The sequence below is a fragment of the Trachemys scripta genome, chromosome 11 (assembly GCF_013100865.1).
Source record: "Trachemys scripta elegans isolate TJP31775 chromosome 11, CAS_Tse_1.0, whole genome shotgun sequence".
Classification (NCBI taxonomy): Eukaryota; Metazoa; Chordata; order Testudines; family Emydidae; genus Trachemys; species Trachemys scripta.
Genome location: NC_048308.1, coordinates 54,134,955 through 54,148,393, shown reverse-complemented (window position 1 = coordinate 54,148,393; position 13,439 = coordinate 54,134,955). Strand labels below are relative to the sequence as shown.

Here is a 13,439-nt window from a genome sequence, read left to right as displayed (position 1 = left end):
TCAGGACAGGAACTCTCTCTGCTATATGTTTGTACAGCACCAAACAGCGGTGTCTTGATCCACAACTGTAAGTTCTAGGCAGGCCTGTTGAAAGAGAACTTGAAGCCCCACCCTTTCCTATTTCACCCCAGTTACAGACTTTTGGTAGTGGGGCCCTGAGCTCAGGTACAATTGTCCCCACTTTCCTCCCCTCTCATCACCCCTGGTTTTACTCACAATTTAATACCCCAGAAGTTATTAGGACTTTGCATTTCTATAACCTGGTTTTGGGCAGTTGTTGCCATCTTTTGTAAAGCACCATGTACACCTTCATAGAATCATAGAATATCAGGGTTGGAAGGGACCTCAGGAGGTCATCTAGTCCAACACCCTGCTCAAAGCAGGACCAATCCCCAACTAAATCATCCCAGCCAGGGCTTCGTCAAGCCTGACCTTAAAAACCTCTAAGGAAGGAGATTCCACCACCTCCCTAGGGAACCCATTCCAGTGCTTCACCACCCTCCTAGTGAAAAAGTTTTTCCTAATATCCAACCTCCCCCACTGCAACTTGAGACCATTATTCCTCGTTCTGTCATCTGCGACCACTGAGAACAGTCTAGATCCATCCTCTTTGGAACCCCCTTTCAGGTAGTTGAAAGCAGCTATCAAATCCCCCATCTTTCTTCTCTTCTGCAGACTAAACAATCCCAGTTCCCTCAGCCTCTCCTCATAAGTCATCTGCTCCAGCCCCCTAATCATTTTGTTGCCCTCCGCTGGACTCTTTCCAATTTTTCCACATCCTTTTTGTAGTGTGGGGCCCAAAACTGGACACTGTACTCCAGATGAGGCTTCACCAATGTCGAATAGAGGGGAATGATCACGTCCCTCGATCTGCTGGCAATGCCCCTACTTATACAGCCCAAAATGCTGTTAGCCTTCTTGGCAACAAGGGCACACTGTTGACTCATATCCAGCTTCTCGTCCACTGTAACCCCTTTTCTGCAGAACTGCTTCCTAGCCATTCGGTCCCTAGTCTGTAACAGTGCATGGGATTCTTCTGTCCTAAGTGCAGGACTCTGCACTTGTCCTTGTTGAACCCCATCAGGTTTCTTTTGGCCCAATCCTTTAATTTGTCTAGGTCCTTGTGTATCCTATCCCTACCCTCCAGCATATCTACCACTCCTCCCAGTTTAGTGTCATCTGCAAACTTGCTGAGGGTGCAGTCCACACCATCCTCCAGATTATTAATGAAGATATTGAACAAAACTGGCCCCAGGACCGACCCTTGGGGCACTCCGCTTGATACTGGCTGCCAACTAAACATGGAGCCATTGATCACTACCCATTGAGCCCGATGATCTAGCCAGCTTTCTATCCACCTTACAGTCCATTCATCCAGCCCATATTTCTTTAACTTGCCAGCAAGAATACTGTGGGAGACTGTATCAAAAGCTTTGCTAAAGTCAAGGAATAACACGTCCTCTGCTTTCCCCTCATCCACAGAGCCAGTTATTTCATCATAGAAGGCAATTAGGTTAGTCAGGCATGACTTGCCCTTGGTGAATCCATGCTGACTGTTCCTGATCACTTTCCTCTCCTCTAAGTGCATCAGAATTGATTCATTGAGGACCTGCTCCGAGATTTTTCCAGGGACTGAAGTGAAGCTGACTGGCGTGTAATTCCCTGGATCCTCCTCCTTCCCTTTTTTAAAGGTGAGCACTACATTAGCCTTTTTCCAGTCATCCGGGACCTCCCCCGATCGCCATGAGTTTTCAAACATAATGGCCAATGGCTCTGCAACAAAACATAAGAGCAAGCAGACATAGATTTGGCTCCTTGCCTTAAACTGACTATCTCTTTCTCCATTCAGATTCAATTGGCTTCCCTCAAAACAAACTTCAGGGATTTATTGCAAGTTAATACACTTGGGGTCACAGCACATACCCTCCAGCTGTACCTGTTCTGCAGTGTTGTAGAATGCAGTCCCAGAGCACAACACCTCACAGGGCAATGCACTAACCCTGCTTCAGTTTCCCCTCATCTGAGATGATCATCTTGGCCTTCAGCATAATTTGGGTGCTTTGGTGACTTAGTCCTCCAGCTAAATCACAAAAATCAACCCCTTTCAAGGTCAAATACAAACAAGTCTTCCACCCCCATCTTGGCAGGCAAGATTCTTCCTGCCTGAGGGACTGTCTTTTCCTTCATCTTCACCTCATTTCCAGCACTTCCCTCCCAGGCTCTAATCAGTCCTATATTCTCCTTATCTACAGGGGTCACTACACATCATCACAGGGTAGCAATATAGGAGGAACCTGTGGCCACCCTCTTCTATAGAGTCCCAGGCCTGGAAACCCCTCTAATAACCACAGTCTATTCTGCTTCTCTCACCCAGGGCCTCTTCCTATACTACAAGCCTTCCTGGTGGCCCTGCTTCTCTTTTATAAAGCACCAAACTCTGAAGTCTCCACTCACTGTTCTACTCGCTCTGGATTCTCTCCCAGCTCTCTTCCTTACCCCCAGTCCTGGTCTCAAACTTCTCCCTCAAGGCAGGGGGACCATAATCCTCCTTCCAGAAACTTCATTTCTAGCAAGCTCCTCCCACTTCCCCATTCTGTTTTACCCCAGGACACCCCTTCCTCCAGTTCTCTCCTGAGTCTCAGCTCCCCCTCTATCTAAAAAGCAGTGCTTTATCATGCTCAGGAGGTGGTGATTCTACTGGCACGTGTCCCCCATTATCAGCTTGGTTCCATTATTCCTTCCTGAGCAGCTGTTCTTAAATGGCCAGGCCTTGGAACAGGGTGGGTTGACCCCAGGTTCCCACTGACAGTAACGGGGATAGCTCACCCTGTTACATGCAGGTATAACTTTTTTCAAGGCTGGCATTGGGTATATTAGTAAACAGGATCAGTTGCCTAGTGCCTTCTCTGTCTTGCCCTTCTGAGACTCACACATACATGCAGATTTTTTTTCTTATAACTACATTTAAAAATGTGAGGCCTTCTTCAGGGTTACATAAGGCTACTGTGTGACAACTCCACTGGGATACAGGAGTCATAAACCCAGTAGAAATAACTACCTGAGAATCTCCCTGATGTGGGGTGGAGGGAGGCATAGAGCTGGTGGAGCATGATGGGGATATCACAAAAGGAAGGAAAGAATGTGTCAGAGAAGGGGCCATGGTAGGCAGCCATAAGTTAGAGTGGTCCTGGGAAACAGTCCTTTGCTGCTTCCAGAATCTGTGGGGGAGGAAGGATGAAAGCCTTGCCTCCCACCCTCAGACTGCACCAAACTCAGTCACAACACAAAATTGGGGCTAGGTTTTCTAGTTTACAGGAGATGGCCTATTCTGAAGTTAATTATTAGAAGTGTTCCTGGGAGTCATGTCTTCTTCAACTATTGAAATATGCCTTATTTCTCTGTTATGCTGGAGGATGTATAGTCAGAGCAACTATTTGTAACTAGAGATGGTCAAGACTCTGAATTTTTGTTCCACAGGAAATTCCATCATTTTGAAAATGTGTTGACTCCAAATAAGAAAGAAAACTAGAAATTTCAAAATTGCCTGTGGAAAGGAAATTCAAAAAAATTTTATTTTAGGAAATATTGAAAGATTTCCATTTGATTAGTCCTTCCCCGATTTCTAGGGTCTTCTCACACTGCCTCAACTCCGGGGGATTCTCTGGATTGCTCCCAGGAAGTCAGGGGTGGCCCAGGAAGTCCACTGGAATCACAGGAGTCTCCCCCCAGGAACAGAGTGCCTAGAAACTTTTAGCAGGCTCCTAGCTATATGTCAGGGTCTCAAGCCAGAGATCTCAGAGCTTCCAAGCTCCCTGCTATGGAGCTGTGAGCCTAGAAGCCTGGGATTCCCTGCCTTGGGGCAGTCAGTGTGGCAGGGCCACCCCAGAGCCATGGACCCTGGGAGCACCAGTCCTTACACTGTCCACATGGTGGCGATGCCCTGGAGTCATGGACCGTAGAAATCTGGGCTCCTCAGCAGCCTGCCGGATGAGGTGGCAGGAAACCAGGCAAGTTTCTAACTGAACCCTGCCCAGGCAGGATCCCATTGGACCTTTTTTGTCTATTAGCAGAAGTTCATCAACACTGAAACATGTCTGTGAAACATTTAGTTTTGACTAATTAGCATTTTCCAAAAACAACAACAACAAAATTGTCAGAAAATTCCTGACCGGCTATACTTATAACCTTGCTGCTGATGTTAACTCTGCAGCACAACAGACATTAGAAGCCAAGCTTGAGATGCAAGAGAAGGAAAGACACTGCACACTAATCATTATGGGGAACACCATTACGTGACAATGACTCCAATTGGTTACTGTCACCCGCAAACTCCTCAGTGCCAATTGTCAAGGGGGTAACAAGAATATCCTGATGTTGGTATGTACATTCTGGTTCACCAGAGAATATCACGTGAGGTCTTAACAGAAAGCCAGGATGATATTGGTCATTAATATTGTTGTGAAATGTATGTACTGACACTATGTAAGGAGTTATGTATGCATGCTGAAAATATGTTCCTGAAGTCTGTGTCAAGGCAGAATTGACAAACAGACTTCTGCCAGAGAAATATGTTTTTTCACCTGTCTCTTTTGGGCTGCATTTAAATTAAGCATTGTAAACCAACACAATGGAAGCCCTATTTACATACAAAATCAACAGGGAGTCAGCAAACCGGAAAATAAACCACAAGGGGTCAACCTGATTCTGGGAACAAACAATGAACTTTGGGGGATATAAGGAGAAGGCAAAAGGAGACACCTTTATCCCTGCATCTAGGAAGTAAATGGACAGTGCGTTTATTTTCATGAAAATGGGCTCTGAACCAGGCTTTGTTGAAAACGCTGCAAAGGACATTTGGGGTGAGCTAAATGTATTTAGACTAAAGGTTAACCTGTTAAGTTTAGTCTTTAGAAAATGTGTTATACTTTTGTTTTATATGTAACCTCTTGTTTCCATTATTCTTACTCGCTATCTCTTAAATTTTGATAATTGACAATAAAACTTATGTTTTAACTATAAATATATCTTAGTGCTGTGGCGTTATACAAGTAGCTGATCCCGAGTTGAATCATTCAAGCAGGTGTGTATACTGTTCCTTTAGGGACAGCAGACCTGGTATTACTGTGAGTGTTCAGTGGATAATGGGCTGGCCACCACAAGGGAATGTTTCAAAGTACCGGAGTATACCTATTGTTAACCTGCAAGGCAAAGGAAGGGCTGGCATAGCCTAGAGGAGATTGTTTGGGTGATTAGCAGACTGGAGGCATCAGGGAGCTGACTTCCACTAAAGCACAAGCAAGCCCCTCTCTCACTAGAGGCAGTAGGGTAACAAGGTGACTCACAGTCCTGAGTACCTTGAGAACTATCACAGTGGCATAGTCATGGCAGGATTTATCCACAGTTTGCTGGTTAGCTAAGGATCATGTTCCAAGCACTGAAGTAAGAAGATTGGAAACAGATAGAATTGTTACAGCTGATTATTTTCTGTTTATGTATTTTGAGTAAAGGAAATATTATAAAAGAAGGTATACGATGAGTAACCATAATGAACAACAAAAAGACAACCTGATCTATCATAAGGACTTGAGGTCTAAAAGACTGGAGGTGTCAGGAAGCTGACAAGTTAAGCATAAGCAAGACTCTCTCGCTGAAGGAAGGAGGGTAACAAGGTGACTAACAGTCCTGGGTACCTCGAGAACTATCACAGTTACACACATTAAACTCCTGCTGCACTGAATTCTTGTCTATCTTGATCTCCTGACCTGGATCCCCAAGAGACTCAACAAATAATCCTTTCTGTGGCTATGGGAAGAAGGGGTGGGGTGTCAGTAAAGAGAGTCTAGCAAAACATGAACTGATAAAAGGGAATATAAAAATAAGGGAAGAGAAGAAAAGATCCTCACCATCTTCAGCTATTTGAATGCCCAGCTCAAATAAATGGAAAAATTATAACATTCCAGATAGATCATTCTCCAATGAAAACAGAATTAGACCATACAGCTTGACAAAATTTATCTGCAACACAGAAAACAAACTATAATAAAATATAAACTTCCTCCCCATAGCAACATCTATCCCATTAAAAACTCCACCATTTATCCCAATAATAATTCCAAACAGCTGTGCTAATCCATCTCAATCTGACTTTAACAGGATCTCTTAAAGTGCGCTTAACGAACTCAAACTGCCAACATTGGCTTGACTAATACAGTCATTTAAACTTCGCTGGTACATCAGGAAAATAGGAGATATGATTTATGACATCTTTGATCACCTACTTGCTGGTGAGACCAGGTTGCTGACATCTGTCCAGCTAATCTACCCATTATTTGTATTTATAGAGCATCCATCATGGTAGTATCTCAGCATAGTATCACTGAGTGGCTGAAAACCATTACAATCTAATAGAAGTTGTGAGCCTAAGTGAAAATGGTGGTGGTCTTGCTAACTCAGGAGAATAAAAATAAAAGCCACCACAGCTTTTGCTATAATTTCATGCAGTTTTCTGTTGTTCTTTGTTTAACAGAATACAGAGCCTTTCACCCCTAGGTTGCTAGTCCAAGTCCAATTCAACTTTCTGCGTGTTTCCTTTAGGGTTGAAACTTTCCAGGTTTGGTCTGAGTCTAAAGGTGTTTTTTTTTATTTTAATTTGAGAAAATCCACTTAATATGTTTCTGAGTTTAGTTAAGGTTTCTTTCAAGCCTTTCCAGCCAAGGCAGCCCAAAGGAACATACGGAATTAGCATAATTCCTGAGTGCCCTACACAGTGTCTAGCAATCACTTTTGTGGCTGCAATGACCAGCTGCTGTAGCCACATTGAGAAGGATTTGCAGGCAGTTTGGGTCAGATTTTTACAGGAGTTAGGCACTGAGGCACTTTTTGAAAATCCCACTAAGTACCTATCTGCATCTTTGGGTGCCTAAATACCCTTTAAAAATACCAGCATAAATCAGGAGTAACTCCAGATAAGTCAGTGGAACTGTACTACTGTAAAACTAGCAAATAAGATCAGACTTGGACAACATGACTTTTCACAAAAAAATCCCCAAACACGTAAACATTACAGAAATCATGGTGGTGACACACTGCTGCCCATACTCGTAAGTAATAATGCTCCTGTATTCTAAAATAGCAGCCTCAAGCACTGCTACTTGCTGTAGTGTTACTGCAGGGTCATCATCAGATCAGCAGCGATAGATAGAGTAGATCAGATGTCTCTCCAAGCCGTTTCAGGGTTATACTGATTTCCTGTGCTGTGGGTTTTGGGCCTGCTTGCAGGTCCCAGGCAGAGCAATCGTGTTGCCACACTGTGCTATATCATTCCAGTCAGCACATTGGCACTCAGGTGGAACTCTGTCACAGTTTGAGGATAAGTTGACACTTTCTTGGCATGGTGCTACAATCTTCTAGCACTGTGAAAGGCAAAGGAACAGCTGGCACCAATAGCATGGACATGACTCGACCTGGGGGAGAATACATAGCATTCCCTATATTCCTGATCCACCATCTTGTGCTCCAGAATGTTTTTTTGAAAACGTCTGTAGCTCTTATTGTTATGAATATAACTTCCAAAATATAAAGTAAGCCTAACTGATTTAGTGACTTCTGCCTCCGTTTTCTGGACCTGAGACAATATCTTTGAGGGATGTGAACTGCCTCATTAATCTCAGTGAGGTTTTAACTCAGAGATCCAATTATGAGAATTAAAATGTCAGCATTAACTGTCTCGCTGCTCTCAAAGCGGGTAAGAAAGGAGAAAAGGCCCATGCAATGAGCATCCGCACACTTTGCTGTGAGTGACATCACATTTTCGTGCCAGGCCGGGGGGGGGGTCCAGAGAGCACCCCAATCTGTCATCTCCAGAGGAACGGCGCCTGGCAGAACACAGCCGGGCACCCAGGCTCCATGGGCGAGCCCAGCAGGACATCCGAGCCCCGCCAAGCAGCGTAGCAAGCGTTGACATGGGCACAGCGTCCTGCGAGCAACATCTGGCTCTGGCATCCCCACTGGGCGGAGCTAGGAAAAGCTCCACCCAGCGCTGAGCCCTCAGGAGGGGGCTGCCTGTCACGCTACAGCGAAGCCAAACACGCTGAGGGTAACAGGCAAACGTGTGGGGGGTGCCCGCTACAAAGAATCGTCCCCTTAGACTCCCCCTGGCGCTTTCTCACGCCCGTGAGGCCCAGCACTGCGCCTGCGCAACTGTCGCCCCCGCCCCGTCGACGCAACCGCACTTGCGCAGTGAGTCTCCGTCGCCTCGGACCGTCGCTAGCTGACGTACATTGCGCCTGCGCAGTAAGTCTCCCCTCCCCCCGCCCCTCGTAGCGGAAGTGGCTGGGGACTGGGCGCTCCAGTTCCGTCTCGGTGTTGTTCGCGCTGCACAAAATGGCGAAGATCGCCAAGACCCACGAAGGTGAGAAATGGAACCACCCCGCTCGGGTGCGCGCGCGCCTTGTTGCCCCCGTGCACCCCGTCGCCGGGCCCGGCTGACCGTGAGGGGAGCGGCGCAGGCCGCGGCGAGCGCTGGGTGGAGGAGCGGGCGAGTGGGCAGGGCCTGTGTGTAATGGCGTCTCTGCCTGCGTCTGTTCCAGGCCCCCCTCCCCCACCCCGGTCTGGCCTTGCCTGGCACCATCCGGGCCGCCCCGCCGCGGGAGAGCGGCGATGGGTTAGCGGCGGGCGCCGAGCGGGGAGAGCGGGGGTGGTGGACGCCGTAACATGGGGGCGGGCGCAGAGGGGCACGAAGGCGACGCGGGGGCTGGCGGGAGCGGCTGCGCTTCGTTTTCTGAAGGTGATGTCTGGCCCGCGAGCCCCCGTCCGCCTCGGGTCGGAGCCCGGCTCTGTCCTGCTCAGTCGCCTTCCCGGCTCTGTGTAGAGGCGAGCCATGTGCGGATCCAGTCTGGATGTGATTCAATGACGGAAACTCCGCCTCGCTCCCCAGGCTCTCTCCGTGTTCCCATTCTCGTTGCCTTCCATTTAGAAATACAAACACGGGTTATTGTCTCCTACTGACTAAAAAGTGTGGTGGTATTCCCGCGTTACAGATGGCAAGTCCAGAAACACTAATTAAATACTGCATGTTACAATTTACTATCCTTCCACACCAGAGACTGGGAATTGGTAACACTAGTTGATCTTCTTGCATAGTCTCTCTTTCGCTCGACTTCCTCCATATCAATAGTATTTATTTTGTAATAAAGTAGTTAATACTGGGTTGCTAGGGTGAATAGAGACACTTGTTACTTATAAAGTGCCCAAGTGTGACGTTCCTGAAATAGTTAGCCACTCTGCCCAAGTGAGGTTATACAGTAATCTGTCCTGATGAGAGCCCAATTCTATATGGTAGGAGCACCGTTGACTTAATTGAGGCTCTGAGTGGGTGTAAAAGGATCTCTTCAAGCACAGTCAGTTGCAGGATTGGGCCCTTAATTTGTCATTATAGTAACTGCTGTTATAAAAGGTTTATTTGGGTTATTTGTAGCCAGATTCATTTCCCCAACTGAACATATGCAAAAACTGCCTTCCCACAATATGTCTGCAATACTTCCTACTCTTGAAACCGCTTTAAAGCTAATTGTGAGATAACTGATAGAACAAGGGCACTTAGTAGTCCACCACACATATAAACAATTTCTATTTGAATGCATCATACATGACTCAAATGGAGGGTGTTGATCTGCCAGGATTTGTCTGTACTACCAGACTTCATAACCATAATTTACTAGTGCAGCTCCACTGATGGTTGTGATGGTGGACCCTGTAATGTAGATAGGGTGCATATGTTACTACTGAATTATGTGCAAATGATGAATTAGTTACAAAGCTTTCTACTTCGGAGGAACTCCTGTGCACGAATGCTAGCTCTTGGGAGCTCTTAATAGTTCACAAGAGCTGCAGATCTAGTTCCAGTTTGGGGGACAAGGCACAGGAAAGCTTACATTATTTTGTCAGAGAAGCTCTCTTTTTCTAAAGTTTGCAATGAGTTTGTGCACTGTAGTATATATGACATTTATTCAGGTGAAGTGATCTTGCAATTTTTCCACCCTCCTCTGCAGCATGGGGTGCAGGTCATTTGTTGGGATTATCTGAGTAGATCTAATTTAATTAGTTCCTGGTCATTTCAGAGGCCTTGGGCATTGGTGCACCTCAATCCCTCCTATTGTCTGTCTGTGGGCTGTAATACCTTGGTCTAATTTCAGTTATTGGGAAAAGCAACAGAGGGTCCTGTGGCACCTTAAAGACTAACAGAAGTATTGGGAGCATAAGTTTTCGTGGGTAAGAACCTCACTTCTTCAGATGCAAGACAATTTTACAGATTCAGACTAACACGGCTACCCCTCTGATACTTGACAGTTATTGGGAATAGTGTATGGATGCTGGGGTGATGTTGGTGGCCTATGAATGTACAGGATGTCAGACTGAATAATCTGATGATTCCTTTTGGCCTTAAACTCTATGACAGTGTGGCCATGTCTATGCTATGGGGACTATAGCAGCATGGTTACAGCACTGTAGCCATGCCAGCGTAGGTACACAGTGTAGATGTAGCGTACAGTGACGGAAGGGGGTTTTCTGTCACTTTAAGAATGCCACCTCTCTGCTGTGGGTTTGGTCAACATAGGTACAGCACTCAGGGTTGTGGATTGTTCAAACCCCCGTAGGTGGTGTCAACCTACATTTTAAGTATAGATAAGGCCTATCATTGTGCAGAGAATCTGAGTATTCTGTGGGTTGCCAGGGCCACTGAGTTTCTTTGGTGTCTTGTCTGTGCTACCAGACTTCATAACCATAATTTACCAAAAATGGTAACAATACAAATATAAATTCCAGTCTTGCAAGCATGCACATGCTTCATTTAACTAACTTCATACTCCATTGGCCTTAAAGGGACTATGGACTAAGCATGAGCATGTTTGCAGGGTTGGTTAGTCTAACGGCCAAGGTGTTAGCCTTGGATCACAAATGAATCAACATGAATAACCACATTCGTGTTTTGGAAAAACTTTTTGGTAGTGTGTTCAGTGTTACAACTGCAGAGTGTTGTAGTATATAGCTATATGTTCCAAGAAGGGTGTCTGAGGAAAAAAAAATTACCATAAAGCAATTTTCCAGGGATCAGAACAGAGAAATTAACAGCTTCAAATTCTTACTGTCAACTGGATAATTTAAAGGGAAGCTGTCAGATATAATTATTTTGCTTATGTATGAGCATCTAAAGGGATTCGCTAGAAACAAAAGTGAAACTGAATAAGTGTGCTCAATGTCCAAACTAAGGCTTTGTCTATGTTATGGACCTTACAGAGGCACAGCTGTCTCCCTGCCGGCATAATTAAACTACCCCTAATGAGCAGCATTAGCTGTGTTGGCAATTTTTTTTTTTTTTTTTTACAACCCCGACCAACAAAAGTTTTACCGACCCCAAAAAAAAAAAAAAAAAAAAAAAAAAACTGGTAGTGTAGACAAAGTCTAACTAAAGTAGACAAAAAATAAACAGAGTGAATTGGGAAAAGTAAATTAAATTAAAAATATTTCTTTAATATAATATGTTAATACCGGGCCAGATTCTTATACCTTTTCTCACATTGAATAGTACCTTACTCCACAAGCAGTCAACTGAAGTAAATGGAGCTGTTTGTGGCATAAGGTACTACCAATGTGAATTCGGTTATCACATTTTTTGGAAAAAAAAGTGCTTTGTCTAAATTATTTTTAACTTGAAGATATCAGTTGTATTTGTAAAGACTCAGTGCTCAATACCTGTTTTTCTAGCTAAATCATACTCATGATACTATGCTTTGTTTAAATACTATGGTTTATAAAAGTTACAAAATAGGGTGAAATGCAGAAAAGGAAGAATTAATACTTTCATGTTGTCAGATACTATAATTTTCTTCTTCAGTATTAAAAGTGAAGAAAGAATTGGAATGCAGTTTTCTTTTGAGAAAAGTATAGTTCCTCTTCAGACTTAAATTAACAATTCTATACATTTATATTAAGGTCCCAAATCAGTAAAGCACTTAAGTAAATGTTTTGCTGAATCGGGCCTGAGATGATAATCATTTAATTTTGCCAGGATTTTTCAAGATAAATAGAAAGTCACCAAGCTCATTAACTGCCTTTTAAATAAGCCTTTTAACTGATCTTAAACTAAAGTCTTTGCTGCCTAGCATAGTACTTTTAAAATATGCAATCATGCTACCTGTCTTTGATTTCCTACACTAAGCGGGGTTGTGTCTGATCAGGAGTTGTATGATGAGCTCTACAAAAAACACTTGCTGTAGCCTACCTCTGCCATGTTGATTGAGCTTTTCCTTTTAAAGGGGTGTCTTCACTAGACTGTCTTGCCACAAAACTTTCACTATTGCTACAACATGTTCAATTCTATTGGTGGTAGAACTGATAAGGCTCCAGAGGGTTGTTTTAAGCACTGTCACAGAAACTGATTTACACAACATAGTCCGTAAGACATGACCGATATTGATGCCTTGGTTATTTGAGTGATATCATGGTGTAACTGAACCACTGGTAATGGTGGGAAATTTTTGTAGCCTGTTCCTGTTGAAAACAAACAGTTGTGTGGGTACACAAGGAATGCACAATTGGGGCCTAAATCAATGCTGACCTTATACTAAGAGGCACTGTGGTGTTTTAGTTACTGTCTTTTTAGAAAGAGAGAAACTACTATTCTGCTGTGAAAAATACCACAAAAGTGGCATGGTGAGGTTCCATAGTCGTCGTATCTCAATGATTCCATATCAGATTTGCTCACAATTAAAATCCATTTTTCTATCCAGCAGCCCCTGAAAACTGCACCTGAGCCCTCAGACTGGGTTCTTTAATTTTCACACATGGTAACCAGTTAAGGATTTGTCAGGTCAAATTATCCCCTCAGTTGCATATGTACAAAACATTCCATTGTAATGCCTACCATAATTTGACCTGCGGTGTTTTTTAATTATTAGTGACAGTGTGTGAGAGGAAAGAAATCCAGCTTTGATTTCCAATCTGATTTTGAGTTTGTAGAGCTGACAGATACAGTTAAAAAGATGTTTTTTTCTAAACTAAGCTGTTTTTAGGTGGAATCAGTGATCCACTATAAACCTGGAATCCTAAAAGGCCATTTTAGAGATACTTCAAAGTTAGCTTGATTTGACTCTGTGTTTCTATGTGGCCCAAGATTCCAGATTTTAAAATAAGTTTTACAAAACCTAATATTAGTAGCTTTTAATGAAAATAAAGTTTTAGACACCAGGTTGAGTCACAAATCCTGTAAAATTTTTAAAACTTAACAGTTTTTAATTTAGTTTTAAAAATTTTACAGGATTTGTGACCCAGCCTGGTGTCTAATGCAAGATAACTGGAAAATAAATCTGACAAATCCATTCATCCTGGAAAGTAGAAATGAAATGAAGAGTGATAATAAAGAACACAAATAGTGAAAGGTT

The 13,439-nt window shown here is 43.9% G+C and overlaps 1 protein-coding gene across 3 annotated transcripts in view; it reads left to right on the top strand.

Annotated features, from left to right (window-relative positions):
* Nucleotides 1–8,252: 8,252 nt before the first annotated feature.
* The window catches only part of SF3B1 (splicing factor 3b subunit 1), a 41,857-nt gene continuing 36,670 nt past the window's right edge, over nucleotides 8,253–13,439 (top strand). For 2 of the 3 annotated variants that reach the window (XM_034786529.1, XM_034786531.1), the window contains exon 1: nucleotides 8,253–8,410. In XM_034786529.1, coding sequence (XP_034642420.1) covers nucleotides 8,383–8,410 — 28 coding nt within the window. In that variant the 5' untranslated portion in view covers nucleotides 8,253–8,382. The remainder of the gene's footprint in view (nucleotides 8,411–13,439) is intronic. The other variant, XM_034786526.1, reaches the window with a different exon arrangement.